Source organism: Moschus berezovskii, chromosome 1 (genome assembly GCF_049115385.1).
Source record: "Moschus berezovskii isolate FMDL1 chromosome 1, NW_MosBer_1.0, whole genome shotgun sequence".
Lineage (NCBI taxonomy): Eukaryota > Metazoa > Chordata > Mammalia > Artiodactyla > Moschidae > Moschus > Moschus berezovskii.
Genome location: NC_142460.1, coordinates 92,451,709 through 92,467,107, shown reverse-complemented (window position 1 = coordinate 92,467,107; position 15,399 = coordinate 92,451,709). Strand labels below are relative to the sequence as shown.

The 15,399-nt window shown below is 40.3% G+C and overlaps 1 protein-coding gene across 5 annotated transcripts in view; it reads left to right on the top strand.

The window, feature by feature from the left end:
* PCYT1A (phosphate cytidylyltransferase 1A, choline) overlaps window positions 1-15,387 on the top strand; it is a 55,291-nt gene extending 39,904 nt beyond the window's left edge. For all 5 annotated transcript variants that reach the window (XM_055402186.2, XM_055401933.2, XM_055402020.2 and 2 more), the window contains 6 exons: window positions 4,311-4,427; window positions 5,581-5,732; window positions 8,134-8,212; window positions 8,640-8,782; window positions 10,237-10,425; window positions 11,292-15,387. In XM_055402186.2, coding sequence (XP_055258161.1) covers window positions 4,311-4,427; window positions 5,581-5,732; window positions 8,134-8,212; window positions 8,640-8,782; window positions 10,237-10,425; window positions 11,292-11,498 — 887 coding nt within the window. In that variant the 3' untranslated portion in view covers window positions 11,499-15,387. The remainder of the gene's footprint in view (window positions 1-4,310; window positions 4,428-5,580; window positions 5,733-8,133; window positions 8,213-8,639; window positions 8,783-10,236; window positions 10,426-11,291) is intronic.
* Window positions 15,388-15,399: the final 12 nt, after the last annotated feature.

Genomic DNA, 15,399 nt, shown 5'->3' with positions numbered 1-15,399 from the left:
AAGGAGAACATCTAGTTACTTAGTCTAGAAGTAGTGCAAAGACTATAATTTATAATCCAAATCAAGACCTTTTTTTTTTTAATTTTACAATATTATATTGGTTGGTTTTGCCATACATTGACATGAATTCGCCCCAGGTGTACATGAGTTCCCCCTCCTGAACCCCCCTCTCACCTCCCTTTATCCTCCCTCTTGGTCATCCCCGCACACCAGCCCCGAGTATCCTGTAACAGGCATTGACCCTGAACTGCTGATTCGTTTCACATATGACAACATACATGTTTCAATGTCATTCTCTCAAATCATCCCACCCTCACCCTCTCCCACAAAGTCCCAAAGACTGTTCGATACAACTGTGTCTCTTTTGCTGTCTCGTATACAGGGTTATATTTCCATCTTTCTAAATTCCATATATATGTGTTAGTATACTATATTGGTGCGTTTCTTTCTGTCTTACTTCACTCTGTATAATAGGCTCCAGTTTCATCCACCTCATTAGAACTGATTCAAATGCATTCTTTTTAATGGCTGAGTAATACTCCATTGTGTATATGTACCAAAGCTTTCTTATCCATTCGTCTGCAGATGGACATCTAGGTTTCTTCCATGTCCTGGCTATTATAAACAGTGCTGCGATGAACATTGGAGTACATGTGTCTCTTTCAATTCTGGTTTCCTCGGTGTGTATGCCCAGAAGTGCGATTGCTGGATCATGTGGCAGTTCTATTTCCAGTTTTTTGAAAAATCTCCACACTGTTCTCCATAGTGGCTGTACTCGTTTGCATTCCCACCAACAGTGTAAGAGGGTTCCCTTCTCTCCACACCCTCTCCAGCATTTATTGCATGTAGACTTTTGGATAGCAGCCATTCTGACTGGTGTGAAATGGTATCTCATTGTGGTTTTGATTTGCATTTCTCTGATTATGAGGGATGTTGAGCATTTTTTCATGTGTTTGTTAGACATCTTTATGTCTTCTTTGGAGAAATGTCTGTTTAGTTCTTTGGCCCATTTTTTGATTGGGTCATTTATTTTTCTGGAATTGAGCTGCAGGAGCTGCTTATATATTTTGGAGATTAATCCTTTATCAGTTGCTTCATTTGCTATTATTTTCTCCCATTCTGAAGGCTGTCTTTTCACCTTGCTTATAGTTTCCTTTGCTGTGCAGAAGCTTTTGATTTTAATTAGGTCCCATTCGTTTATTTTTGCTTTTATTTCCAATATTCTGGCAGGTGGGTCTTGGAGGATCCTGCTGTGATTTATGTCGGAGAGTATTTTGCCTACGTTCTCCTCTAGGAGTTTTATAGTTTCTGGTTTAAGACCATTTTTGAAAGTGAAAGTAGTTGCTGTTGATAATGTGCCGAACAGCAGATGTAGGTCAAAGGGTATAGTCATCCTGGCCAATAGCCACTTGGTAAAAGAATGCAAAACGCATTCTTTCTCCCTAGATTTTTAGTTCAACAGTGGCCCCTTCTGGTCAGTTGATTAATACAGCAGCCTGGATTTTCCAAAGACTTGGGGTTAAGACATAGAGAATTGAGAGGTTGGGGTGCTGGGGAAATGCTGAAGAGAGCAAGAGGCACATCTGGGGCTTATCCAAGAAAGTTCAGAGTGATTTGGCCTAATATGGATGTTTCCATCCGTTCCGTTCAGTCGCTTAGTCGTGTCCGACTCTTTGCGACCTCATGGACTGTAGCCTACCAGGCTTCTCCGTCCATGGGATTCTCCAGGCAAGAATACTGGAGTGGGTTACCATTTCCTTCTCCAGGGGATCTTCCCGACCCAGGGATCGAACCCGGGTCTCCAATATGGATGTTTAACTGCTGGCAAATAGCCACTCAGTTAACAGCATTCTGTCCTACTGCCACTATCCAGGAAATGTGTTTACTGAGCTAAATCTGCCTCATCTCACTTTGCCCTTGTTACATACTAATGGCAAAGAAACACCGGTACAATATTCTCAAGTTTTATATTCTATCTGTTGTCTTTTAGAATCAAATAAAGTGAGATCATAACTACTCTGAACTTGTTTAGGAAAGATAGAAGTGTGTTAGTTAATTCATGGTCATGATTTCTAGGATGTTGAAGAGAGATTATACTACTCAGATTGGGTGGGGGTTGCTTTGTTTTGTAGGTAAGGAAACTGATACTTAAAGAAATTAAGATTATATAAGAATGTAGCTTGTTGGCAAGCTTCAGTTCAGTTCAGTTCAGTCGCTCAGTCATGTCCGACTCTTTGTGACCCCATGAATCACAGCACGCCAGGCCTCTCTGTCCATCACCAACTCCCGGAGTTCACTTAAACTCATGTCCATCGAGTCGGTGATGCCATCCAGCCATCTCATTCTCTGTCGTCCCCTTCTCCTCCCGCCCCCAATCCTTCCCAGCATCAGAGTCTTTTCCAGTGAGTCGCATGAGGTGGCCAAAGTATTGGAGTTCAGCTTTAGCTCATCAGTCCTTCCAATGAACACCCAGGATTGATTTCCCCCAGAATGGACTGGTTGGATCTCCTTGCAGTCCAAGGGACTCTTAAGAGTCTTCTCCAGCACCACAGTTCAAAAGCATCAATTCTTCGGCGATCAGCCTTCTTCACAGTCCAACTCTCACATCCATCCATGACCACTGGAAAAACCATAAGCTATGACTTTTTCTGACTCTAAATCCATCATATTATTTCTCCGTTTTTTTGTTGCATTGTTGTATTTATTTTATTTAAAAATTTTACTTCCTATAAAATCAGTGCGTTCCCATGACCTAACATTGAAAAAGGACACAGAGTGAAATGTCTTCCTCTCACTACTATCTCACATCCACGAGTATCCCTTTTGCATGCAACCAGTATTACCAATTTCCTATGGATATCTAAGCTAATAATATAAGCAAAGTCTTCCCACAGTTTTAGTGGGTGGATCATGTCATAGTCAGTCTTCCAGTGAAGTTTAGGTTGATTCCAAATTTTTGCTATTACAGACAGTGCTGCATACATATTTACAAACATATCCGTGAGATAAATTCCTAGAATTGGAATTGCTGGGCTAAAGGGTATAAACATTTGTCCTTTGTCTTTTGACAGATATTGCCTAATTTCCTTTCTTAAAAGTTATACCAGTTTATATTTCTATAAGCAGTGTATGATTTCTCAGTTTAAAAACTATTCATTTATGGATAAAGCTATCTATAAAGAAAAGTCCATAAGCCTCCTGAGAACCAGTTTCCTCTTGATTCATTGTCCTCAAGGCAGGAAGGAGTTGTGTCTTATCCCTACCTTCAGTATGGTGTATTTGATAAGGCTGTGACCCTTCTTTCCAAAAATAATGCAGATGCTCCTACTGTTCTTTTTTGCTGCTATAGTGAAACAGCTCTTCTTTTATTCATTTAGTGGAAATAGGTTGCCTTGGACTCATTAGATTTATCATTTGAAGCATGATGAACCACTGTATCAATTTCTTTCTCAATGTGTTTATTTGACTTTAGAATTAGTCTTGTACCCCAGGATATCATTTTCTGCCTTTTCTTTCACAGTCCACTACCACTAAAAATAAGTTGACAGTCATTTTTTATTTTCACTAATGGACAAGAGGAAAAGCTCTAATATAAAGTCCTAAAGTATTTATATATGATTTTCAAGTATTTTCTATATCACTCTATACTGAGAAGGTGTAACATATTCACTATCAAGGAGAAATGCTTGAAGAAATTCCATCTGTTACCACAGAGCAGATAGTGAGGGTGAATCTGGGACTGAGAATCAGCAATAGATTGATAACTGGTGCTTACCTTCCCTCTTTTTCAGTCTCACTCCTCTGGATCACTCTTTACTTTCAAAGCAAAGTATTTTATTTTCAAAGCAAAGTGTTAGTCATTAGTAATCGCAGTAGCTTGAAAATGAGAGATCAGGCAGCCAGAGTATAGCTTAATTATAGTCTGTTTAAACATAACTGAAGTTTAAATATAAACCAAAAATGATGATTTTAAAGTTTCAGATATATCTCTTGTACAGCTCTTGCCTTCACTTCTTAAATAACTTCAGGAAAAAATAATCAAGAAACCCAATTACCTGATCAGTTTGATAAACTGATTTGGTAATTCATCAAGCTGACAAAGAGTGTTAGTGACGCCAAGAGGTTCTGTGGAATTCTGTGATGTTATTCCTTACAATCCCAAAACACCCCAAATTAAGGTGAATAGCCAGAGAACACCTTAAAAGGGAGTTGTTCAAGAATGGAACAGTCACACAGTGCCATTTCCATTTTTTAAATATGAGGTATTGAGTCAGTGTGTTTGTCTGATAAATTCTTTCCTTTGGATTTAGGTGAACGGCCTGTGAGAGTTTATGCAGATGGAATATTTGACTTATTTCATTCTGGTCATGCCCGGGCTCTGATGCAAGCAAAGAACCTTTTCCCTAATACATACCTCATTGTGGGAGGTAAGAAAACACCTGCTGACTTAAGTGCGGTCCAGAAATAAATTATAGTAGCCTTTTTTCTCCTGTCTTTATAACCTGAGTACATTGACTCTTATTTTGGTTTTTAAATGAGGGATGTAGTGTAGCCTCTTTAAAATGTGAAGCACATGAAGAACATGAAGTATCTAAAACCTGAACTGTATAAACCTGGAGAGAGACGCTCTAAGCTCACTGACTTGAGAGGTCCAGGACTTATCTCACTGGTTTTGGCTGGTTTCTGCAGTCTGATCCCCTATTGCCTACTTAAAAATTGCATTTACTTTTGATTTCAGTTTATCATCCTAACATGACTCTGTATGTTTGTATGTGTACTGTGCATGCTCAGTTGTGTGACTTTGTGGACTCTAGCCCACCAGGCTCCTCTGTCCATGGTATTTTCCAGGCAAGAGTACTGGAGTGGGTTGCCATGCCCTACTCCAGGGAATCTTCCCAACCCAGGGATCGAACCCACATCTCTGCATCTCCTGGCATTGGCAGACAGATTCTTTACCACTGTACCACCTGGGAAGCCCCTCAGTTTATCATTCTGAATTAGCTGAAGTACAAAAGTCTGCTGAGCAAATGTTATGTGGTCCAGTCCAGGCTAATAGGGCTTTACTGGCGGCTCAGATAGTAAAGAAGCTGCCCGCAATGTGGGAGACCCAGCTTTGATCCCTGAATCGGGACGATCCCTTGGAGAAGAGAATGACAACTCATGCCAGTATTCTTGCTTAGAGAATCCCATGGACAGAGGAGCAGCCTGGTGGGCTACAGTCCATGGGGTTACAATGAGTCGGACATGACTGAGCAACTGAAACTTTACAGTCTAATAGGAAAACATTTTTTTTTGAACTGTTCATTGATGCAGAAATGTACAGTAGGTTCATTTCAAAGCCAAAGGTCTTATTCTTCTGTTGTATCCTCTCCTTTCCAAAGTGTGAACATAGTGAGTGTTGCTCCCGAAGGTGTATCTTGGATTAGGGAAAGCATTGTTATCCAGACTGAGCTACATTTAGAATATTGTTATCCAAGTGGGGTGATTGGTTACAATCCTAGAAAATGGTAGAGATTGGTGACCAAGGTGGGTTAAGCAGAGGGGACTTTGACTTATAACCTCATGATGTGGTGAACTCAGTTTGCAGTGATGAGCTGACACACAACTTCAAAGGCTTCACTGTGATGAATGAAAATGAGCGCTATGATGCAGTGCAGCACTGCCGCTATGTGGACGAGGTGGTGAGGAATGCCCCCTGGACCCTGACGCCAGAGTTCCTGGCAGAACACCGGGTAAGAAACTGTTTTATAATTCCCTCAACTTTGAAGGCTTCTGGTACTTGGGCTACTTTTCCACTAGCTTTATTTTACTTCTACCTTCTCTGTAAATTTAGTATAGAAGAGATAATGATGTTATTATTTATAATAATAGTCATCCCTGACATTTTTATTGGATTTTATGGTTTAGAGGTGTTTTTACATCCGTTATATTTCATTTATTCCCCACAAAAGTCCTGTTGGGTAGTTATTAGTTATTTCCACTTTACATATGAGAACAGGGCCAGAGAGGCCAAATAACCAGGTTACACTCTAGCAGGGCTAGAAATTGAACCTCTTCAGTTATGGAGTCTACACATCCCCACACTTTCTCCCATAGGTGTGTCCATTCTCATAGCATACCAGCCTCTTTAGAGTGTACCTAGCCGCAGCCATGCTCTCAGTTCAGTTCAGCTGCTCAGTTGTGTCTGACTCTTCGCGACCCCATGGACTGCAACACGCCAGGCTTCCCTGTCCATCACCAACTCCCAGAGTTTACTCAGACTCATGTCCACTGAGTTGGTGATGCCATCCAACCATCTCATCCTCTGTCATACCTTTCTCCTCCCACCTTCAATCTTTCCCAGCATCAGGGTCTTTTCAAATGAGTCAGTTATTCGCATCTGGTGCCAAAGTATTGGAGTTTCAGCTTCAGCATCAGTCCTTCCAATGAATATTCAGGACCGATTTCCTTTAGGATGGACTGGTTTGATCTCCTTGTAGTCCAAGGGACTTTCAAGAGTCTTCTCCAACACTATGGTTCAAAAGTATCAATTCTTCGGCGCTCAGCTTTCTTTATGGTCCAACTCTCACATCCATACATGACTACTAGAAAAGCCATAGCTTTGAGTAGACGGAGCTTTGTTGGCAAAGTAATGTCTCTGCTTTTTAATATGCTGTCTAGGTTGGTCATAACTTTTCTTCCATGCTCTCAAGGAGCTCATATTCCAGGAAATAAGATATAGAAACATGGACTTATCTTATATTGGCTTAAATTTAGTTTCAAGACTTAATTTCAGGCTAGAAGTTATGTGGGGTCAGAAACCAGGGAGGTTTCTCACTTTGTCTCAGTGAGTTGATATTATAAAAATCCTTATCTCCTTTTTATCTTCCCACATTAAAAAAGCAGATTTCCTACAAAAGATGGGTTTATAGCTGAGAAGAACTTACCAGATCAGGTTGGAGGCCCTCACGCTTGAGGAACCAGCAAGCATATTGTCAGTTCTCTACAGTGGTGTGTAGAATGTTGAAAGTAAATTTTCCAGTGAGACAGGAAAGAACAAAAGTAGCCAAAGTGCTTCAAAAGCAGTATTCGGGTAGGCCTGAAGCTAAGGGATATTTGTTACAACTCTTTAGGATTAGGACAGACCTTTTATAGTTCTGTAGCTTTTCTGCATCAACACTTAGCAGCCAGTGGTACCAAAGGTGAAGAGCAAGATTATTCTTAGCAATATAACCAGGCAGGTCCAGGCAGAAGGTTAGAGGGACTCCCAGATTCCCCTTTCTCTCCTTGTTAGTAGTATATCGTCAGTCACGAGTCTGGCTTGCTCACCGTTCTTATTTTCACTTTGCTGCTTTTGTGTCCCTGACAAATTGTTCATATGCTGTGATTCATGGGGTCGCAAGGAGTCGGACACGATTGAGCGACTGAACTGAACTGAACTGAATTGATATGTTAGCTGAGAGTTCCTGACACAGTCCTGATGAGCGTAACATTACAATGGCTTCTAGGAGCTGGGTATGGTGGTATTAGCAATTATATTAATAAAGGAGATATGGCCTATTCAGGAAGGAGTAAATACATGAGGTTTAGAAAGATTGTTGATCCCAGTGCAAGAGATATTGACAGTAGTAAAGTGATAGATCTGAGACCTTAAAGTCTTGTATGGGGCTCTTGGTTGCTATTTTTATATTCCCACTTACCTCATAGACTTAGAGAGAAACCAGTTAACAAAGAAGTGACTTCTTTCTCATATATTTAGAAACCATGTTTGACCAGTTCTTGTAGAGCCAGGAGGATAGGGAGGTTTCTTTTCTTCTTTTCTTGACTCCATCCACTAGCTAGCATACCAGAAAATCCTCCGGGCCTATTTCCCACACCATGGTGACTGGTATTCAGTGTGAGGGTAGCACTTCCAGGAACCAGGAGGAGCAACTAGAAGAGAAACTGGCTAGCTTCATGTTTATGATCCATAAACAGGTTGGATCACTTGTAAAATAATCGTGAAATTTATGAGCCGAGCAAGGGGAGACAAAGAGAAAAGTTCATTTGAGGCCTGGCTTCACATTGTGGCCCTTTTCCTGGGCCACAGAGTGTTGCCTGGTTCTTTCTAAGTAGCAGTTATCCTGAGTTTTAATGATGTTTCCTTATTTTCAGATTGATTTTGTGGCTCATGATGACATCCCTTATTCTTCTGCTGGGAGTGATGATGTTTATAAGCACATCAAGGAAGCAGGTGAGTAAGCTGATGTGCATCCTCATTTTATGGAGTCTCGGGTACAGTGACATATTCAATCACATCACTACAGAGGAAAATTTATACAGTGAGAAATTCAGCATCCACTTTTAGGTCACACTTTGGATAAGAGGTTAAAATGAGCATAGCATCATATCTATCAGTTCTCAGTCTAAACATCTACTTTTGTTATCTCTTTTAATTTCAAGAAACCCTTCTCCAGCCTCATTCTTTTCTTAATATTAGGACCTTCCCTTACTTCTAACCCTTGATTCAGTCTTCCTTCTGTATGTCAGTATCTCAGACTGTACTTAGTAATAGCAGACTCTGCTTTTTGAGGATAGGAAAGGACTGCGGCTCCCAGTTTCCATCTAGTCCTACTGCCTGAGCTCTTCAGAGTATCACAGTATTTGTGTTTTTGGGTTAGGCATGTTTGCGCCAACACAGAGGACAGAAGGTATCTCCACATCAGACATCATCACTCGAATTGTCCGTGACTATGATGTGTATGCCAGGCGGAACCTCCAGAGGGGCTACACAGCAAAGGAACTCAACGTCAGCTTTATCAATGTAAGTTCTAACGTCATCCCAGAGTTCCCTGGCCCTATAGGACATGTTTCCTCTCACTTTGTCTAAGTTAAACTTGCTCTTCAATCTCCTTTTATTATCACCTCCAAAAGCTCAGTGGATACCTCTTTGCACATAGTACTATTGCCAGGCTTTTTACAAACAGCATTTGGATGTATCTGTTCTATAAAAAGAAGTATTATCTGCCTTTATGGTCTAGTATCACAACATTGATATAAGGACATACAGTCAATTAAATAAATAAGAATGTGTAACTTACAAAGTACAGTGTTTATATCAAATACATTTAAAACAGTGGTTCTTAACTTTTTTTTTTTTATTGTATGGTCTTTATAAATCTGATGAAAACTATGGATCTTTTCCCTGTGTGGATAGTAACACATAACATTTTGTATGCAACTCCTTAAGGCACTTGGAACTAACTTTTAAAATTTGATTTATGAAAGCAAGTTTATCTTAGCTTAATATTGCCCTTAGAAACAAACTGCTATACATTTTGTATATAAATTATACCTCAGTAAAGTTGATTTAAAAAGAAGAAAGTTGCTGTGTCTTCTATATGTGAGTAATTTACCATGCTCCCTCATTTGTTCCCAGCTCTGTGAATTATAAATGGGTAAAATGGTTTCATCTAAATTGATTTATCTGTGCAGATAAATGCTGGCTGCTATTAACAACCTAGCTGTTGTTACACTGCAGAATTTATTTTCAGGTGTTTAAGAATCCTAAACATACTCCCCTTCCCCTTTATGATCTGAAAATGAGAACACTTTTCATTTGGCAAAAGACTTCTTCCCTCCCTTTGGGAGGGTTCATACCATTTTCCCTTATTTTTAGGGAAGCTGACAGGACGAATGAGTATCATCCTTACTTTGTGAATGAGCAAACAGACCTCCAGATGTTTAAAAAAAAAAACAACAACTTTTCTGTAGTCATAGAGAGCCAGTGATGGAGGGAAAATTTTAGCACAATAAATGAATTAAGTAAAAGGTCTACTACTTTCTTTTTCAACCTGTTAGAGTTGACTTGTTGGCAGTAATGTACAGTGATCTTGTTGCTCCCTCCTTATACGTATACATCTCCATCTAGAATGGGGTTTTGGGTTTTGTTGGGCATGTTTATCTTCCAACTTAATGTTTTGTCTTAAAAATCTGAGTTTATTTGGTATATCCCAGTCTGTTACTGGGCTTACCGTGTGCATTTAGTTTAGTCCTGGGCTCTACAATCTTAGAATTATTACACTTTTACATATGATGATCATCCAGAGCATATCTTTTCTGTTACCATGCTAGGGAAGTATGGGATATATTAAAGTAAAGTGAAGTTCTCAAGACCGAAAGGAGTGTCTAAATAGAGTACCAAACCAAGTCTTTTTCTTCCCTTTGGTATGGAAGGTCAGAGTGAGTATTTCTCAAAACAGTTATTTCTTTATCCAGGAGAAGAAATATCATTTGCAGGAGCGAGTTGACAAAGTAAAGAAGAAAGTGAAAGATGTGGAGGAAAAATCAAAAGAATTTGTTCAGAAGGTGGAAGAAAAAAGCATTGACCTCATTCAGAAATGGGAAGAAAAATCCCGAGAATTCATTGGAAGTTTCCTGGAAATGTTTGGTCCAGAAGGAGCGCTGGTATGTTCCTTCCTGCTGGGCAGTTTAGGGAAATTCAGGAAAATCAAGGGAATTCTTATGCTGTGAAAGGAAGTATAGAATCCTTGAGCAGAAAGGGACATTGACAATAAGAAGTTATCTAATATGCTCCCTTTATTGGGCAGAATTATATTTCAACTATCCCCAGAAAGGTTTTAAAAATCTTTACAGAAAGTGGTTATACATTCTCCTAATTTTGCCAGCTCTCTATAAACCTCCAAATATGGTCACAAGTGAGTAACCTTGCCTAGCTTGCTTCTACATTACAATTTTGGATAGAAGGAAAGGAAAGAGCAAAGAACAGTTTTAAAAAAAAAAAAACTGCCTCCACTACAAGCAGCCACTGCAGGATTGCTGGGTAAGGTGGGAATTCTATCCTTGAGCAAGGTCTTTTTGAGCCAGATAAAAGGTGCATGTGTAGCTATTAGCAGATGAGCCCTAGGATATCAGAAATGATCTGGCTGTGGGGGTAGCTTGGATGCCAGAATAGATTATTCATGGAGAATATAGAATTTTCAGAGAACCCCCAAAACTCGGGTAGGTACCCTTTTGTCTGAGTTAAAATTCCTTTGTTTTTGCCTAGAACCTAGACTACAGACCAAGTAGTCTTTTAAGAATTCCTTTGACATAGAAGTCAAAGATTGGGTGACAGTGGATAGCAGGTGGGAACCCTTAGACATGTAGTATAGCATAACCACTTTGAGAAATTGCTTCGAATTGTATCTGTGGCTTACTTGGTCACTTTTGACATTACAGAGGGCACTCATGATAATTTGAAGTCTCAGATCTCCTCCATTGGTTAGTAGGATCCATAGGTTTCTTCTAATTCTTCCTTTTGGTCTCCCCAGAAACATATGCTGAAAGAGGGGAAAGGCCGGATGCTGCAGGCCATCAGTCCAAGGCAGAGTCCCAGCAACAGCCCCACTCGTGAACGTTCCCCCTCTCCCTCTTTCCGGTGGCCCTTCTCTGGCAAGACTTCCCCGCCTTCCTCCCCAACAAACCTCTCCAGACACAAGTCTGCAGCCTATGATATCAGTGAGGATGAAGAAGACTAAATTTTCATCTGTCCTTTCTCCTCCCCTCCTTCTGTCCCAACCTTCAGAAACTCTCTGTTGAATTCCAGATTGTGATCCCAACACTAATCCTAAGGACAGCTACAAAGGAAAGACAGTTGGGGCAAGAGGCCTTAGGATGGGGGGACCAGACAGCCTATCCTCGAAGAGACATCACCCATCCCCACCAAGAAGGAGGCTAACCACATCTTAGAAGCCTGTTCTGCATTCATATACCCTCCCCATGGACTTTGCTTTACTGTTTATGTTCATGTGCTCTTGACAGGGAAATTGTCATTTTTATTAATTTTTTAAAAATTAGTCTTTCAAATGTAGTAAGTAGAACTAATTTTTTGCCCCCGAGGAGTGGGCAGAAGGAAGTGGTGTAATACCCAGAGGCCTTTTCTTCCTGATACACCATAGTGTTTGCCTTCTATTCTCAGGCAAACTGTTTTGCCAACTCCTTCAGGCAGTGAGTCATGCTGATGGGTGATTTGGAGGGGAAATATCATAATCTTGGTTTCCTTTTTTTAAAAAAGCTGAGTAACGGTCACATATCCCCAATGTATACTGCTGGCACATGTGTCCGTTTGACTGTGGGAAGAAGATCTGAGTCTGACTTTTCTTACTCCCTGAGGAGTTTCTTGTTGGACCCATTGGGGTCCATGAAGACACTGATGGGGATGGAACCAGACCACATGGCGGCAGCTGCGGTTTCTATGCTGTGTTCATCTCTCAGAAAATTCTGTTGCCCAGTTATTTGGGAGCTCTTGTCAATCTCTTTTTTGTAATCTTTAGATTCTTCCTACCTTTAAAGGGAGGAACACTTTCAGGTTTACTCTGATTGAGGAGGGGAGTTGGACAATACTCAAACCTATACAAAGTCAATTTAATTTTCCTCTGGGAGTAAGTCCCAAGCCCTACTACTCCTATCTTAATACTCATTTCCTAGCTTTTTACAAAGGATACTTTGTAAATGTCTGAAGTTAGAACATGATCTGTTAATCCATGTTGCTCATAACCATATTGAATATTGAGAGAGGTTTGCAGAGAACATAGGTGCAAAAGCATAAGGAAATGCACCCCTTTTTAAAGCCTTATCTTGACCTTTCCCCTTGTAATAGTATCCTTGACTGGAACCAGTGCTCCATGAAGTGTTTCTTTTCCCCAGGGAGTTGGCATCTGGCAGGGACTCCCATCACTGCCCCTCTAGCAAGTCACCAGTGGTTCACATTACAGGAGTGTGGTAGATTCCCTCCCTCTCCCTCTGCCTGCCCCCATCTCCCCTGTTACGTTGCCCAGAGGATTTACCACTTGAATTTCACATCAGAGAATGCTGAAGCTTAAGCACTTGCTGTTGAGCATGAGCTCCTTTTCAACTTGTGGCATCCTATAGCACATGACCTAGCAGATCATTATCTATCATAATCCTAATCCTTATCATATCATAAGGTTCAGGGGAAATTTGCTTCTGTCCAGGGCCCATCTCATCACTCATAAATACCCCTTGTGGGGGTGGAGTTTTAGTGTTTTCAGCTAAGAAAACCATGTTTTATCTTTCCTTGCCCCTCTGCTAAGGTTGTGAGCATCTCATAGTCCCCTTCCTGAACACTTTCTGGTAAAACTTGCTCTTATGCCTGAGGGCCAGTGGCTAGAGTTAACTGCTTGCCTGCACAGCAGGACTACCTAGGTTCTTAGAACTCAGATCATCCAGAGAAGCAGAGTGCAGCAGAGTAGAGGAATAAACAGGGTGAACCTCTTGCTGTCCTGATGGCCCATGAAAATTACATTTCTAACTCTTCTCATGAAGTGCTATTTTTACTATCAAATCTAGTTTACACAGGCTTTGGCTTGAAATCCTTTTTTTGGAAATGTTGAAGTTAATGTTTTCCTACAATACCCAGCTTCATAGGATCACATATTTTAACTTTTCTGCTTCATTCTTCCCTTTTTGGGAATTCTGCCCATTTCTGTTGATAGAAAAACAGTGAAATCACCACTGAAACCCACCTACATTTTCTCTCAAAATACATGTTGTCCAAGTATATTTGGAAAGGGAGGCAATCAGAATGTGATTTTCCTCCCTGCAGTCACTCCTCACAGGTATTGTCTGGGTCCCAAATGTTTGGCCTTTCTCCTCAGCTCTGTAGATGGGCTGCTTTTGGCATATCCTGTCCTTGGAGTATGACCTCTAGGCTAACAAGCTCCATGAGACTGCTAGCACCAGCATGTGCACATGTTGTCAGAAAACTCTCACCCCTTCTGGTGAGCCTCTATGGCCTCAGTCTCCTAACACAGTATATCTCCGTGAAATTTTGACTGAAAGCAAAAAACTGTATGGCATGGCATGCTAGGTACTTTGGAATAAATGTGATCCTACATGCTGGACAACGGTGGGTAAGGTGGTGGAGGAAGTTGTTGGGATGATGCATTATTTCATCATTTGTGCCTAATTAAATGAGGTTAGAGGTTTGCATTCCACAACCATGTGTGTGATCTGTAAATCTTTAAATATTTGTTGTTAATATTAACTTTTAACATTAGTTTTAATATTACTTAAACCCTGAATCACACATGCAAAGCTGTCAGCCTGAATAGGCCAAATATGGCAGAAATGGGAGAGCCTTAAAAGTTGGTTGGCCTTACAGCCTCTCTCTGTAATAGAAGGAGAAGGGAGACAGAAGCATTGTAGCCAGTGCTGAGGAGGTGCCACTTCATCAGTTACCTTGAGATGAGCTGGGCAGAAAGTTTGCTTTTTTCATACACTAGACTCCACAGCACTGAAGGATAGAGATTGAAATTTTAGAGGAATAGAAATTGGTCATTTGTAGTGTTCCAGCTGCTTCTGATCGCTAGAGCCAAAGACCATTATTTTGCTGAGGCTTGGGTAAGAAGCTTGGAGATGTGAGGAGGTTGAAAGTCCTGAATAAGAGAAAAAATTTGAGGGAGGTCAAGAGAGCTTTTGACCTTTTCTGATCACTGATAACATCGCAGGCTGCACCTGAGTTACATTTTTCTTATTTGTGACCACACAGCTGTCCAGGAAGTCTTTGAATATTCCATCCACAATGATTCTTCACAGTGCTTTTTATTCTTTCTTGATTTATGGGCAGTTTTTGTTTTTCTGGAGCTCATTGCCTTATTAATCCTGTTTCAGGCCCTATAGCTAGAATCTTTCCAAATCAAGTCTATTTTGCTGCTTTTGTTCAATTTCCTAAAAGCCATAGCTTTTACATGTTCTGTCAGCAAACTATCACCAGAAGTTGAACCAGTGCAGGTAGGAGAAAAGCTCCCTTAACAATGTTTTTAACTAATGGTATTTTTTTCAAGCTTATCAATATAAGTATTTTTAAAGTTATATTTTTCAAGGTCATACAATGATTGTTCTTGTTTTCTCTCATGGAATAGATTGTCATGGGATAAAGACTATTATTTTTGCAAATAAGTAGAACATGTTTTGGGGATTATACTATTAAATGTTAATTTTCTTTAAAAGAAAGAAGAAAGATATTCTGTCTGCCAAAGTTTAATGTTAGTACTTAGATTGGGGTAGAAAACAAAAGTAGTTGGTTTAACATTAAAATGACTCCAGTTCGGTTTTCTTAGCTTTCAAGCGGGCTTTCCCACCATTCTTAGGGAGACACTGACTGTTTTGAACACAGAGATTTGATTGGTTGAGTTGTTTTGTACTGTGGATCCTGAGAAGAAAGAGTGTTGGAAAGAAATACTGGCCTTGGCTTGAATGTTGGCCCCATCACCAGTGCTGGTGTCCACAAAGACGTTTTCCTCAATCGGTGTTCAGTATATCTTTTTCCTGTCTGAGTGTTATTAATTGCTATTGTTCAGTTATTTTGGCTTTTATCATTAGCCAAATAAAGGCAAAGTGATTTTACCTAATGTTTCA